Here is a 14,769-nt window from a genome sequence, read left to right as displayed (position 1 = left end):
AACAACCCTTTCATGGGTGGCCTAAGACCATCGGAAAACATTTCTTATGGTCTTAGGAACCAAGACACTGCTCCTCTATCAGTCTCCAGGCGGGTCCTCCACATGCAGCTACGCTCACCTATGAGTACCTGGTGTGTAGACTGTTACCCAAGCTACACCATGCTTCAAGACAAAATTTCATTGATTTATCATTAGAAATAAATATTTCACAATATAGAATTACATTTTGTTTTTGTGATGAATCACTATGCTTTCATTATGTTTAATTTGTAACAATGAAAATACGTCCTGGAGCTCAGATAATTACACGAGGATTCAGAACAGTAGCAAAATGACAGTGATGAACTAGCAACGAAAATCATTGTATGGTTGGGGGGTCACCACCACATGAGGACCTGTATGAAAGGGCCGCGGCGTGAGGCAGGTGGAGGACCACTGCCATAGGGTTTCCCAGACTGTAACTGTTACAGTTTCCCCCATGGAGAAGCCGCCCACTGCCCACTGTGCCACCAGGGCGCCTTATTCTAGCACATACTTAACTGCTGTGCCTTAAAACTGTCGAGGTCATTAACTCCCGGAGAAGCGAGCACAGTCAAGAAATGTCTCCTAAATACCAAGAGGCATCCTGGATGAGCTCCGGGAGCAGAAAAAGGAGATTTGGGACAAACTAAAGAGACACGAATGTAGTATATAGACTTTTCATTAGCCATCGTGTAGCAACAGTGACTCATTGATTATAACCCTAGGATCAAACCGATATACAGGAACAGGGAGTGTATGGAGTATGGAATGATGAGCAGGACCGTCTTTGCAATTGTACTATGATCTGTACTCCTTAAAATTTAAGTTTACTAAAGATAGTAAGGCGTTCCCCACATCTCTGTGCCTGCAGCTGGGCTGTAGGAGACACTCGCCCGTTTGGAATGGTTGCATCCAAACGTTAGCTCTATTTAGACTTAGCTGTGGAGCAGCGTTCAGGCTGTAAAGCTGTCACACCATCAAGCTGTGCTCTAAAATGTAGTAGAAACAGAACTCGGGGTTTCTCTGCTCACCATGCTGGCTAGACAGCTTATGCATTACAACCCATGTTGGGGTGCTGCGTGCGATCTGTGAACAGGAACAGGTGGGGAGTTTTCAGCCGCTCGATCCTGTCTTGGCTCGCCTGTGGCACAACTGAGACTCCAGTCCTGCCACGGACACGTTTTTCCTGGTGCTCAGTTGCCTGCCCCATCCTGTTGGCCAAACCGACACTGTTCATATGGTTTGCCGAGAGCACTTGGAAAACATCATGCATTCATTAATCCGGGGTCATGCTGTCTAAATAACAACGAGTGGGTTTCAGGTTTGCCATGATGTATTTTCAGATGTGAATTCTTTCACCTTTGTTGCTGTTTTTTGATCAGCAGTGTTTTCCCGGGCTTCTCTCATGCTTTTAATTAATGAGTGGGGGTGGGGGATAAATGACTCTCCGCTTTTTACTTCTGGCTCTGAGAGCGGGGCCCATTGGGCTGTACTGGAAGAGAATAATGTCCTAATGGGACACGGTCTTTATGATTTATGTCATCGCTCTCCATTAGGAAGGGGTGTTTCTAGGCTCCATGGATTTCAAAGATGCAGGCTCAATAGATGAGAAGTTACATTAGAAGCTCTCACGAGACAACGCGTGGCTGGTTACGTTTTGGTGGCTATTTTAAGCTTCATTTTCATTCACGATCCTGATGTGACATGATGTAAGAGGCCCCTTTCGTGTGGGGAAGGTGGTTTGTTGTCTCGGGTGATCTGTTCGTGGGAGGATTTACTTCTATTCTTCCTCCCTTCAACACCTGCTGCCCACGTGCCTGCTCTTTTGTGAGACGTGGTGCTACATCCGCCTGGGCGTCTGGACAGATGAGTGAAGATACTAGTCTTTGCCTGGGTCTGTCTGGTGCTTTAACAAGTTGTGCACACAGTAGGCACTTCAGGGATCAATAGATTGGTTCCACCATCACTGTTTCTACCTGTGAGATTTGGCTTCTTGGTGGCACAGCGGCTAAGCACTCGGCTAAGAGAAAGGTTGGCAGTTCATACTCACTCAGCGGCCCCAGGGGCCAAGGACCTGGAGACCCATGCCTGTAAAGATCAGAGAGCCTGGAGAACCTTGTACGTGGGGCCGCTGTTAGTTGACCTGCTCAGTGACGCCCACCAACCACAAAGCCTTTGTGTCTTCAGGTGTAAGGGGGGGGGGCGAGTTAGTATTTGGCTTTATTGCTCGACCTCAGAGAAGCGCTAGATCCATTCATTGATGCAACCCACGCCCTGACTTTGTACTTGGTGTCCTGTTGAGTAGAAGGAGCCATGATGGCATAGTGGGTTAAGTGGTGGGCTGCTAACCGTAAGGTTGGTGGTTCAAACACACCGGCTGCCTTGCAGGTGAAAGGTGTGGCCGTTTGTTTCCGTTAAGTAGTCTCTGAGAACATTGGCAGTTCTTCTGTGCCCTCCAGGTTGACCATGAATTGAAATCGACTCAAGGACTTCCAGTGGTGGAGGAACATGTACTGGACATTTATAGATCTCAGCAATCCTATACACGAAGTCATTGACTCTTAATAACAATATTGCAGAGATCATCGTTACTCCCATTCTCTAGATGAGGAAACGGAGAGGTTAACTAACTGTCCAAAGCCCCAGCCAATCAATGCTTGAGCTTGCCTATATATATATTAACTGACATGTTTCATCTGAGAAGTTTATTCTTCAAGGGCTGCCTTTTTGGGTGGGGGGCATTTGACTGTGATTTGAGTGGACAGCGCTTCCTCAATCACTGTGCCATGTGGGGTGTAGTACAGAAAGAGACCTGGAGAGGAAGTTTCGCAAGGTCTGGTATCTCTCAGATGGTAACATACCGGTCTGTCATTTCTTTCTCATTTCATTTAAGGCTTAGGGAAACTCCTCAAATCCTGTGAATTGTGTAAGCTCACTTGAGAAACAACAACACCAACAATCACAAGCCGAGCCAGTTCTGAAGCAACAGCATACTTAATGACCCTATAGTATTATCAGAAAGAAAAAAAAAGTAGCTAAATAAATAGGTTACATTAGTTGTGGTTAAGTTATGAGGCTGGGGTTATATATATATATTCACTGTGATACAAAATTTCAAATATTAAGGTTTAATGCAGTGGTTCTCAACCTGTGGGTTGCAACCCCTTTGGAGGTTGAATGGACCCTCTCACAGGGGTCTCCCGTTTCATAACAGTAACAAAATGACAGTGATGAACTAGCAAGGAAAATAATGTTATGGTTGGGGGGTCACCACAACTTGAGGACTTGCATTAAAGGGTCACGGCATGAGGAAGGTTGAGAACCACTGGTTTAATACAATGAGTTTGGGATTTTGATTCCAAAGAAATGAAATGTAATATAAAATATAATTAAATATTTTGCTTCTTTACTTTCTTTTTATTCCCAACTTCTCAGTAACTACCAGGTGGTGAATTCATCCCTTACTTTTTTTCTGCTTTCCCTGAACCTGGCTCCCATATCTCCCCTCACCTCCAAGTTTCATGTCGTCTTAAGGAAGCATGTTTTCTGTGGTTCTATTAAGATAGGATAGGCGAAGGGCTTTTCATGAATGCTTTCATAATGACCCAGCAATTGGGAATCTCCAGCATTTCATCTGGATTCTATTGGCCATATAATGGAAGAATAGTATTGGTAGTTTAAAAAACCTAGTTTAAAAATTGTTACCTGATATTTAAAATAGAAAAAAGTTCTTATGTCAATATGACGTCATGGCTTTCTAAGCCTCTGTTGTTTGTTTACATGTCTGGAAAGTAGGTCATGAAGAATAGTGGGTTAAGTCACTGTTACTGTGTTAGTCTTTCAATCAAATATTTACCTTTTTTTTTTTTGAGACCACACCGGGTGTTGTAATAAGATTTGGGATCAGGGACTGCCCAAATGGTGTGAGTATGTATTTTCGGGATCTCTCAGTTCTTGTTTCCTTATGTTATAAAGGGGGAGGACGAGGAAATGTTGATTTGAAAATGTGTTTTTGTAGACTCAAAGCCAGTTTCGCCCCCGCAGTAAATGGAGAGGGTGGGGCTGTGAGCTGATGTGCAAAGAGCTTTATTTGCTGTCAGCTAAATCTTAGCACTTATTTTCAAATGGGCTACATCTTTATATTTAGGCATTCGGCTAGTTACGAGTGGTCTCATTTTAAAGGATTCCTTTGGAGCATGGATCCAATAAAACAATCCATTCATTATTACTACTTCAGTAGCTGTATGATGCTAAAGCAAACATTTGCATAAACACTTGTTCACTTGAACAGGATTTTCGCATATTGGTTGAACTATGACAGTAGTTATTCCGGAATCCTTTGAATCACTATCCGAGGAAACGAAGCATATGCTTTACCATATTAATGGTCTGTTTCTGGGATGCTCGCTAATTCAGTGGTTAGAATTGTATATTACTAGTATACATAGCCACACACACTGGAACTGTTTTCAGATTAAAAAAAATAATTTTATTGGGGCTGTTTTCAGATTTTTGACATCTATTTTCAGATTATTGTAAGAACAGGAAGAACTATTTTTAAAAAACAGGAGCTTTTTGTGGATGAATCGCTGGCTCAAAGAGTGAGGGCAGTCCCTGTAGGCTTACCTTAGGCAGTCTCATCAGTCCCCCAGGCATTCTCTTCCTCCCCATTTAGGGTGCGTTTCCTCTTCTCCGCTGAGGCCCTGTCTCACGGTGGTGCTGTCACTGGAAGATAGAGGATGGATGGGAGGGTTTCCATTGCTTTGATTTTCCAGCCATTGGCATTTTAAGTAGAACACGGTTGGCGTTTCCCACCTAGTCTAAACTCTTTCCCAAGTACTACATATACTTGCCTACCTTCGTGGGGTGCGTCTGGCAGGTCACTTGGTCATGGCTTGGCAGTTGATGATCTTGAAGTGCCTGAACACAGGCGTGGTAGTTCTCAGCAGAATGCTCAACCCACGAAGGTCTTGCGCTTTGGTGAAAGCAAATAATGAGTAACTATGAGTTTGGGTGGGGGTGGGGTGGGGATTAGGTGCGGTCGAGGTGGTCCTAGGGACTCTAGTACCACAGAGCGACACACATGCGGGTCCTGACACCTTAGCTCCATCCACGGTGTTAAAGTTGAGGAGGCAGCTCTTCCTCAGTCTGAGTGTCTTCTGACCTCGAGGGGGGTTGGGAGGAGAAAAGGGAGAGACGGACAACCTCATCTTCCAGCACAACACACAGGTTCCACTGCTATTCATAGTTAACAGTGGTTACTTTCTTCCCAGCTCCCCCCTCCCCCGCCCCGTCAAAAATGAAAAATGTGGTCCTTCTTCTTAGTTTGTCTTAAATCTGGAAGCTTCGCTGAAACCCGCTTGGGTGACCCTGCTGGTATTTGAAATACCAGTGACGTGACATCATAGCCACTGGCAGCAGAGTTGCAAAGCGAATCTTGGATTGTAGTATGCCAGGCCAATAGTGGCTGCAAGGCATTCTGGGGAGGACTCACCTGTGTCCTTTCTGTGCTGAGCCTGGAGAAGTGCCGCACCCTAGGCCACTTACCATGAGTCCTCGCTGCCTGTAATGATCTAGGAGGAACTGAAACTCAGCCCACTGGGCTCCTCTCTCCTATGGTCTCCAACTTCCTCACCCCTAAAATCAGGAACCCTTCCTTCTGGCTTCTGTACCGCCTGCCCCCTCCCTCCAGTCTCGCAAGGGGACAAAAACTTGGGGTTGATTGGGTCCCTAGGTTTTTCCTACAGTGAACTTAAGATCGTGTTGTAATCATTGTTTTTCTTTCTTTCTTTTTTCTTATAGCAATAGGCGAATATGAAGACCTTAGAGCCGAGAACCAGAAGACAAAGGAGACGGTTTGTACTGACTTTATCCCTTCTTTCATTTCCATTTCTTATTTGTGTAAAAAAGCCTACCGGGCACAGGGCGCTCTTCCACCACAGGTCTCATTGAAATGGGATGAGGTCGTTGGTGTTTGTCTTTGTTTTGGGGGGCTGGTTGCCCCTTTTTCTCTTGCCTGTGTGGTTCAAGCGAGTATCCACTCCAGGTCCCAGATGGCAAAGCCTAGTAGACCTGCCCAGTGGGGGCAGCTCTGAGAGATGAACTCCACAGCGAATGGCAGCAAGGCACCAGCCAGGCCACTGAAGACACAAAAAGTTGCACACCCTCTTCCAGCAGTCAGATCTGAGATTCTGGTGACGGGATTGGAGGTTTGAGACATTTAGCTTGAGGACTTGCACCTTCTGGATTCCACAAAAACCTCTTGGGAGTCACTGATGTATAACCCAGACGTCCCCATGCCTCTTTATCTCTGAGTCATGTACACACCCAATCATGTTGAGGAAGCCTGGTGAATATTCTAGGGGCTTGGCCACCCTTGTTTTTCAACTGCTAAAGAATGCTCTACCATGACACATTGTATGTTGCTGCCCTTGAAAGGTTAGTGAGCATTGGTTTAGGAGTTTGCATGTGTGTAGGCGCACATTTTATTTTGTACACCTGCAAGTTTAGGGAAGGGACACATGGAGGCGCAATACTTACCGGGCTACTGACTCAGGAAAAGGAATCCCTGGGCTGTACACATGGTCAAACACCTGGCTCCTCCCTGAGAGGTTGGTGGTTCAAATTTGCCCCGAGTATCTTGGAAGAGGTTCTGAACTTCTGGAAAATTGCTGTTTTTGAAAATCCCACGGGACCCAGTTCTACTCTGCTAACTCAACGCCAACATCACTTTTCCTGATTTAACAAAAGGTAGTGCTGTTAGGTGCCCTGGAGTTGATTTCGACCCACAGCGACGCTATGAGGTGAAGTAGAACCACCCAGGGTTTTTCAGGCTGCGGACTTGTGGACCTTGGAGTTGATCTTCGGGGTCTTTCTTCCCCAGGGCCCTGGGCTGGGTTCAAACCTCCAACCGTTCATGTAGCAGCTGAGCACTTAACCCATTGTGCCACCAGAGTTCATTTCTTGGGAAAAAGTCAGGGGATTGAATAGGAAATGAAAAGCTGGATTGGCCTGGCTGAGTATCTATCTCTTCGACAAGCGTACCCTGGGACACAGTGACGGAGAGAGCTAAGCAGCAGCCTGGCCTTCCCCATGTCACCAAGGCAGCGCATGCATGTGGGGTAGACCTGTCCCGTTTCTAGAAATTGTACCCAAGCATCCACTTGCGTTCCTCCATTTGTTCCATTCCTTCGGAAAAAGTCATTTGACACCCAGCTGTTGTCTCAGAGATCTTGGTGGGGAGGGGCCAGAGAACTGCATAATTGTTTGTAGATAGAAAAAAAGCCAACAGTAACGGAAACAAATTTACATTAACTCCAGAATTCAGTTACTCCTGAAGTTGTTTGATAGATTGAATAATTCAAAACATTAACATTCATGAGGAAAAATGAATGTAGTAGATCCTTCTCACTACCGTGGAGCCCATGTGGACTCAGAGAGAGGGGACGCTCTCTGCCAGGGCAGGACCACCCCTGTGTTTCCCAGGCTGTAACTCTGTGCAGAAGGAGACAGCCTCGCCATTCTCCCTGAGGGTGGCTGGTGGTTTCCAACTGCTGACCCTGTGGGTAGCACCCCAGCACAGAACCCCCTCCATCACCAGGGCTGCCGTATAATCTGGAAAGAAGGCTACAGCAGAGAAGGGATAGCGAGGCGAGTAAAAAAAAAAAAATTCCTTCTTCTGTTCTCCTTTACTCCTTGCTAGCTTGTAGAATAGTCAGTATTCTGGAAACACCCGTTTTTGCTGGTGTTGACAGTCACTTAGCTGTCTTCTGCAGGGACTTTTTGAGCGGACCCTCTGTTGGAAATGGAATTAGAGAGAAAATGGATTTGGTAAATGAAGGATTATACAGGATCTCAGACTGTGAACTGTTTGTATGTTTTCTATGTAGACTATGGCCTCACCGTTTTGCAAAAATCTTATCCCTTATTGCTGCTGGTTTCTGGTCGAATTCTTTACATGCTCTGATGGGAAGTAGTTAAAGTGCTTGACTAGGAACACCTCCCCTACCCACCCCCACCCCCCAGTTCGCTGGAGGAAGATGTGTCAATCAGTCGCTTCTGGAAAGATGTTCAGCCTTGGAAACATGGGCCCAGCTCTCCTCTGTCCTGTAGGGTTGCTCTGAGTCCAAGTGGACTTGAGGGCAGTGAGATTTTCTGATTTGGTTCTACTTATCTGAGGGAGTTAGTCTATTGTGCCAACCTGGCCAATCAACACATGTGGGGTTACTTCAAGGGCAGGGAGATAAATGGCTCGGTGAACCTCGCCTTTCTAGTTCTCGGGTCTCTTGCTTTGTGATGGTCGGGCCAGGGTGCAGCTGCCTTAGCCAGTTCTCTGCTTTAGCTGGCAAAGCTGACTTCCTGCAAGACATCCCTGAGGAGAAGCCACATGAACTTACCCTGATGCAGCCCTGGGTGCTGGAGCAGCCGTGTGGAGACCCCTGCCAACGCTGAGATGCTTACACATTCACTGACTCGGCTTTCCTCCTGCAGTCAGCATCATGGCGTGTGTTTTGTGAGATGGAGGAGGACTTTGTGGATTAGTGTTGGACCTATGAGTTAATGTTGGACTTGTGGGCTTGGGCAGCACTGGGTTGGGATGTTTTCTTGATGCGCACTTACCCTTTATATAAAAATCTCTCTTATACATGAGCTTCTGTTGATTTGTTTCTCTAAAGTACCCAGACTAACACATTATCTTAAAAATAACTGCTTACAAATGAGAAGCTCAGAAGCAAGGAAATGCGAGCAGTCTGGGAGGCTGGGTGGGTGGATAAGACAAAGTGGAGCCGCCTGGGCTTTGTCCTGTCCAGACTCACTACACTCTTGTTTATCTTATGTCAAAAGTGTGTGTCTGTGTGTGTGTGTCCGTGTGTGTGTGTGTGTGTGTGGTGGGGGGAGGCGGAAGAAGGCAGGGTCGCCCAGGAGGGAAACACAAAGTCTAAGGGGCATGTTTTATGCAGCACCGAGTGAGTACAGCAGCTTCGCGGGGGCTGGGTGGATGGAGGACACTCACCGGCAGAGGGATTCCCTGTGTCCGGCTGGGTGAGCTTTGTCCAGTTGGGTCAGCACACGCACATGGCTGCTTGGCCACAGCAGTGACCTCCATCCAGGATCAAAGTCTAAAGTCAGACTCTGTTTGCCAGAGTCACTTTGAGGTGGGGAAATTCTCTACACATGGAGGGAGGGTGAGGGGATTCAAAAGAGACCCTCCGTTTCTCCTGTCCACATGACCACACACAGTCTAAGGATCGTTGTTGGCCCATGGTCCTCATTGGTGGGAGAGGCAGTGGATGGCCTCCTCTGGGTCAGCCCGTTGTCGCCCTGTCTGGAATTTCCTCTGTCGGGGCAAGCGGTAGACCAGCTGCTCCCTGGACAGGTGTTGATGGAGAAGCTTCAAGTGACAGGTCATGTGGCAGGTCATATGCGGCCACCTATCTCTCTCCATCTCCCTCCCCCCACTGTTCCTCCCAGTCTTGTGTCATACGCATTTCACAGATAAAGAGACAGAACCCCAGGGGTCTGTTGATAGACCTTCCCCGGAGGTCACACAGGTCGTGGCAGAGTATAGATTCAAGCATAGATCTTAGGACCACACGTCTCCCTTTCCAAGCGGGTCAAGTTTTTAGCAGCTTTATCAATTCTCCCCCCTTAAAAGGCTACCCTGGCTTTAGTTGCAGATCTTTCTCTGTTAGCCCATGAACTGAATTTTTCACAGTGGGTGGTGTAGTGGGTGTGAATTGGGCTGTTGACCAGAAGGTCAGCAGTTCAAAACCAGTTTCTCTTGGGAGAAAGAAGAGGCTTTCTATTGCTGTACAGAGTGACAGTTCCAGAAACCCACAGGGACAGTTAGTTTTACCCTGTCTTTATTGGATACCTATGAGTTGGAATCAACTCGGTGGCATTGAAGGTTTTAGGTTGGTTTGTTTGAGACTTCTCTGTGGCACCCTGGCAGCACGGTATTAAGCACTTAGCTGCTTAGTTGTTCAAATCCACCAACTGCTGCCTGCTAGAAAGAGGTGGCAGTCTCCTGTCATCGTATCGGCTTGAAAACCATGTGAGGCTGTACTTTTCTGCCCTATAGGACCGCCCAGAGTCAGCATCGACTTGACAACAACGGATAACGGGATATACGCTCTGGATCATTTATCTGCTCTCTCCATCAGTGTATATTTAAGAATTAAAAGTCAAATATAAACTCTATCTTAACCGAAAGATTCATACGTATGTAGTTTTATATATATGAGGGGGCTTCGCAATATGCATGGAAATTTGCACTATCTTTTAATTCAATCTGGAGCCTCCTTGTCGGCATGTGTTGTTGTGTGCAAGTCGAGTTGATCCTAACTCACAGAGGCCCTGTGGGATGCAGTGGGACCACCTGGAGGGGTCCTAGGCTATACTCTTCCTGGGAGGAGATTGCCTGATCTCTTTTCCCATGGGGCTGCTGGTGGAATTAAACGGTGACCTTTCTGCCACGCCATCAGGACTCTTTCTATATCTATGCGATACATACAGAGGTAATTTATTTATCTACCGATGTAACATATTCAAGGACTGCACCTGTAGGCTAGCGTCTGTAATGTATACGTTGTATTCCACGGCTGCATAGGTAGGCTGTGGTTTTTGCAGGTGGACCATGGACCGTTTTCTAAATCCATCTTTTTCAGTTCTTCCTTTTCAGCAACAATGGAACCTGGCCATTTGGTGATGATGTTTAATCAGTGTTTCAGAGCAGGGACTTGGTCTGAGTGAGATGATAAGGAAATCTAGTTTGAAGGGAGAACTTTTCTGCTTGATACTTTCTGTGTACCAAGAGTGTAATGAAAAACATCTACGAAGGCCCCACGTCCGAGGAGGAAACCCCTGCTCATGAAGGGCACGGTCAAGTTGCCCGGTGTTGCCGTGTGCTGGGCGTGGGTGGCCAGAGCTGGGAGCAGGGCGGAGAGAGGATGGAAGACGAGGTTCCCCCTCTTTTCCATGCGGCTCTTTCACATTAGTCTTCAAGGCATGGCTTACATGGCAGCCTCCCACCCCATCTTTTCCCTCCACGGTCTTCTCCAACTGTCCCATGTCCCATAAGCTCCATTCATTGTTTGCTTTTTACACAAAAACATCTGCCCGTTTCTTTTGCATGGATCTCACTTTTAAACCCACAGTTTATTATTGTGTTGATTATTGACTAGGATACCAGGACATATACACAAAATTGGCTGGATTAAAATGTAAAAACTTAAAAAACAACAACCCTGGTATCCAGTGAGTGCGGATTATAGGAAGAGGACTACTTCCTGCCCACCCCCGCTGTCACATGACATCCTCAACAAAAATGGGAACTTCTGTCCCACTGAACTCCATGAGCCCCCCCTGAAGCAGCCTTTTTGGGGTACAGAAAAAGAGGGGACTTTATATCTTGAAAGCAGCCAATTATGTGCCTCCTTTGGGAGGACATTCTTTGATGACTCCCCCAGAATCTTTGTTGTGATTGTCTGGGGTTTCGTTCTCTATGTGGGTGGGGGGCCAAGGATGCGGGTGGGGGGATGGACAGGCCCAGACTCACTGAACGCTGAGTGGAAAAACGTTCCCATTTCCTGGGATGACAGAGAGAGGGGGAGAGAGAGAGAGAAACTTTCAAAGAAGAGCGCCTGCCCTTAAGTCAGAAGTAGTTATGTTTAATCTTCTGTTCTGGGCACCCGTTTTGAAAGGACCCGAAGTGTAAGTGGCTGATTAGGAGGCATCCGGCGCCCGGCTGGACGGGCAGGCGCATCGGGCCGCTCTGTCAGGTTGCCAGGAACAAGGGCTGAAAAGAGGATGAGGCAGACGCTGCCCGGGACTCAGGTTCGGAGAAGGGAGCGATCTGTTACGACACGCTTTGCACCTTGGCCCCCTCATCTGCCCTTAAAATGTCTCCCTCTCGGGTCATTCTCTGAGGTAAAGGTTCCCAAGTGTTTTATTTTTAAAATTAATACTAATAAAGAAGCCACTCTCAAGAGCAAGAGCGGCGTCCATTATGCTGCCCGTTCATGCATAATACATCCACATCCACGCTGTTTCTTTGACACAGAGAGAGTGGCAAGTGGTCGTGCCAGAGAAAAAGTAATTACTTCGCAGTTTGGAAGTGAAAATGAGTCTCTTATTAACAGCAATCTACCCAGAAACAAAGAGCGAGAACCTCTGTTCTGATGACATGTGTTTTTATCTGCCACACAATGCCTAGAATTTGGAGCCTGCCATGGGAGCAGCGCCTCCTTTGCTGCCCGTGAATATTGGAGGGAAGGACCGTGGAAGGGGAAGAAAGAACACCCAAAGCGAGAGGGAGTGAAAGGACGTCCTCCGGGGCAGGACCGATTCCGTCCATTGTGTGCAGAGGTCCAGAATCCGCTGCTGAGTCCCAGCCACCCTGACCGCGGTTGAGGCGGGGGGAAGGGAGGGATGGCCGGGTCCCCGCGTATGAAATAAATAGGGCCCTCTGCTTCTCTCATCGCACTCCCACCCACCCCGGACTGGACTCCCCGCCCATTTACAGGATAGGAAGAGGGAGAAAACTCTTGGAGAGAAAAATGGAAATGGTGTGGTGTTGAGAGCTGCCCAGACTCAGAGTTACGGCTTGCACTGTGTGTGTGTGTGTGTGTGTGTGTGTGTGTGTGTGTCCCAGACACTGCTCACTCTGACAAATAACTAAATAATTTCCTGATTTCCTGGCTTCGTTCCCTCTGGGTCTTTGTCGAGAGGTCTAAGCTGGTGCGCACCTGCCCGGCTCCCTTTGGGGTTACACCCAGCATGCTGAGGGACTCTGCAGAATTGGTGCGCCGCTGAAGGATGGAACGAGAGACGTTTGTTGGCATAAGAAACCCAGGAAGGAAGATAGGTGCTGGGCGGGTTGGCAGTCTGATTCTACCACCTGCATCGTGCTTGCCCGCGCAGCCTCATCGTCTTCTCGGTGATGTGTGAGTACTTCTCGGACCCGAACTGGGCCTTTCTAACTTGTGTACACGTGTCAGCCCACCATGGCCCCTGTGCACCAGGGAGATAATCACCAATGCGGATGTCGGCGGAAGGAAGACACAGTTGGGAAGGTTAGGCTTTGGCGTGTTTTTGTTTGTTTATTTGAGTTGGCACATAGAATATCCATAGGCCATCCCACTGCCAGATATGAGGAGATCTTGGGATCCACACCAGTTATCTGTGCTTCTGCTAAGCACACGTTTCAGGGTGACTGGCTGACAGGTGGGGAAGCAAGACCCCTAAGAGGGACCTGTTTGTAGCCCAGAAGGGGGAAGTTGCCAGTACATGGGCGCAACGCTTCCCCCTGCCAATCAACCAGCTGGGGTTTTGAAGTTCTGGTTATATTTCAGAAGCCAGGTACCTGCCTGGTTGAGGCGCAAAGAAGACATCTGGGAAATAGCCAGGGCTTCTTACATGAAGGGCTTTCAGAACCAGCCAGGCCCGGCGTCTGGTGGGTTCACAGCTTGATACACAGAGGCATGCTAGAGACTCCTGGGGAGGGAGAGGTGCCCGGCCTGCTGCAGGCAGCCAGGACTTGCGCTGCTGTGCTCTGCCCCAGCCTGGATCCCCAGCGAATCGTTGGGCATTGTGATGAAGTGGCGTGAGCCCAGGCACATCTGTTGCTATTGCAAGGTCCTCATGAGCAATTCTAGCACAAAAAGAAGCCGTGTGTACAAATGGCGCAGCTGCGTGGGCAGGGCGGGGGAAGGGGAGGCGGGAGGACGAGGGGCTGCTGTGGGGCATGAAGAGAGGACATTCATCCTCCACAGGCCCAGAATCCATGCTAATGTGAGCAGAGTGAGAGAGAAGTTACAGGATGCGTTCCGGGTGCCCCTGCGTGGGTGTTTGGAGCCCTGCATGCACTGTGGAGGGCCCTCGTGTTTTGTTGTCCTCCCCCAGTGTGGAGTAAGTGAGCCCCTTTTGTCAGCTGCTCCCTGGGAGATTGATGTGTGTCAGTGGGATTCTGTAAAGATGACCGCCTTTGAGACCTGATGGGACAGTCCTCCTGTGACCTAGCAGGGGCGCTGTGAGTTGGGATTGATCAGATGGCAACGAGCTTGGTGTTTCAAGGGTTAACCACACTTGCAGTATGTGTGGATCTCACCCCCCAGTCCAGCAGCCACAGCAGATGGTCAGTTCTGTGGCTGCCAGCGCTACCATAATGCGGTTGCAGAAAATAGAAAGCAGAGCCCCAGAAGACCCCTGGGAGCACACAGCTGGGTGTGGAACCGGCTTGTGAATCTGCTGGTGGCGGCTGCAGCATTGGCCTGAAAGCATGTGGCTGGGCTGCTGAACCCAGGGACCTGTATGTACCCAAAGTGGCCCAGCACCTGGGAACGAGAGCAGAGACACAAGGTCTGTCTCCTGGGCAGCTGGTAAACCAAGCTGGGTCTGACTCAGCAATTCTGAGGAGAACTGTCCCTGAGGGTTCTTGAGGCTTTAAATCTTAAAGGAAGGCGACAGCCACATCTTTCTTTCATGGAACCACTCAGAAAGCAAAAACAAAACAACTCACTGCTGTTGAGTTAATTCTGACTCCTAGCAACCCAATCGGACAGGGTAGAGCTGCCCCCGGTAGGGTTTCAAGACTGATTCTTTACATTAGTAGAAAGCCTGGTCTTTCTCCCTTAGAGCTGGTTAGTGGTTTTGAACTGCTGACCTTGCAGTTAGCAGTCCAAAGAGTAACCACTATGCCATCAGGATGCTACCATTGAACCACTGGGGAGGTTCAAAGCATCCGTACAT

At 48.2% G+C, this 14,769-nt stretch overlaps 1 protein-coding gene across 1 annotated transcript in view; it reads left to right on the top strand.

The window, feature by feature from the left end:
- The window catches only part of SHTN1 (shootin 1), a 110,105-nt gene that overhangs the window by 9,822 nt on the left and 85,514 nt on the right, over positions 1 to 14,769 (top strand). The window contains exon 2 of the mRNA XM_075533594.1: positions 5,824 to 5,876. Coding sequence (XP_075389709.1) covers positions 5,824 to 5,876 — 53 coding nt within the window. The remainder of the gene's footprint in view (positions 1 to 5,823; positions 5,877 to 14,769) is intronic.

Source organism: Tenrec ecaudatus, chromosome 16, assembly GCF_050624435.1.
Source record: "Tenrec ecaudatus isolate mTenEca1 chromosome 16, mTenEca1.hap1, whole genome shotgun sequence".
NCBI classification, from domain to species: Eukaryota; Metazoa; Chordata; class Mammalia; order Afrosoricida; family Tenrecidae; genus Tenrec; species Tenrec ecaudatus.
This window is presented reverse-complemented; position numbering and strand designations above follow the sequence as displayed.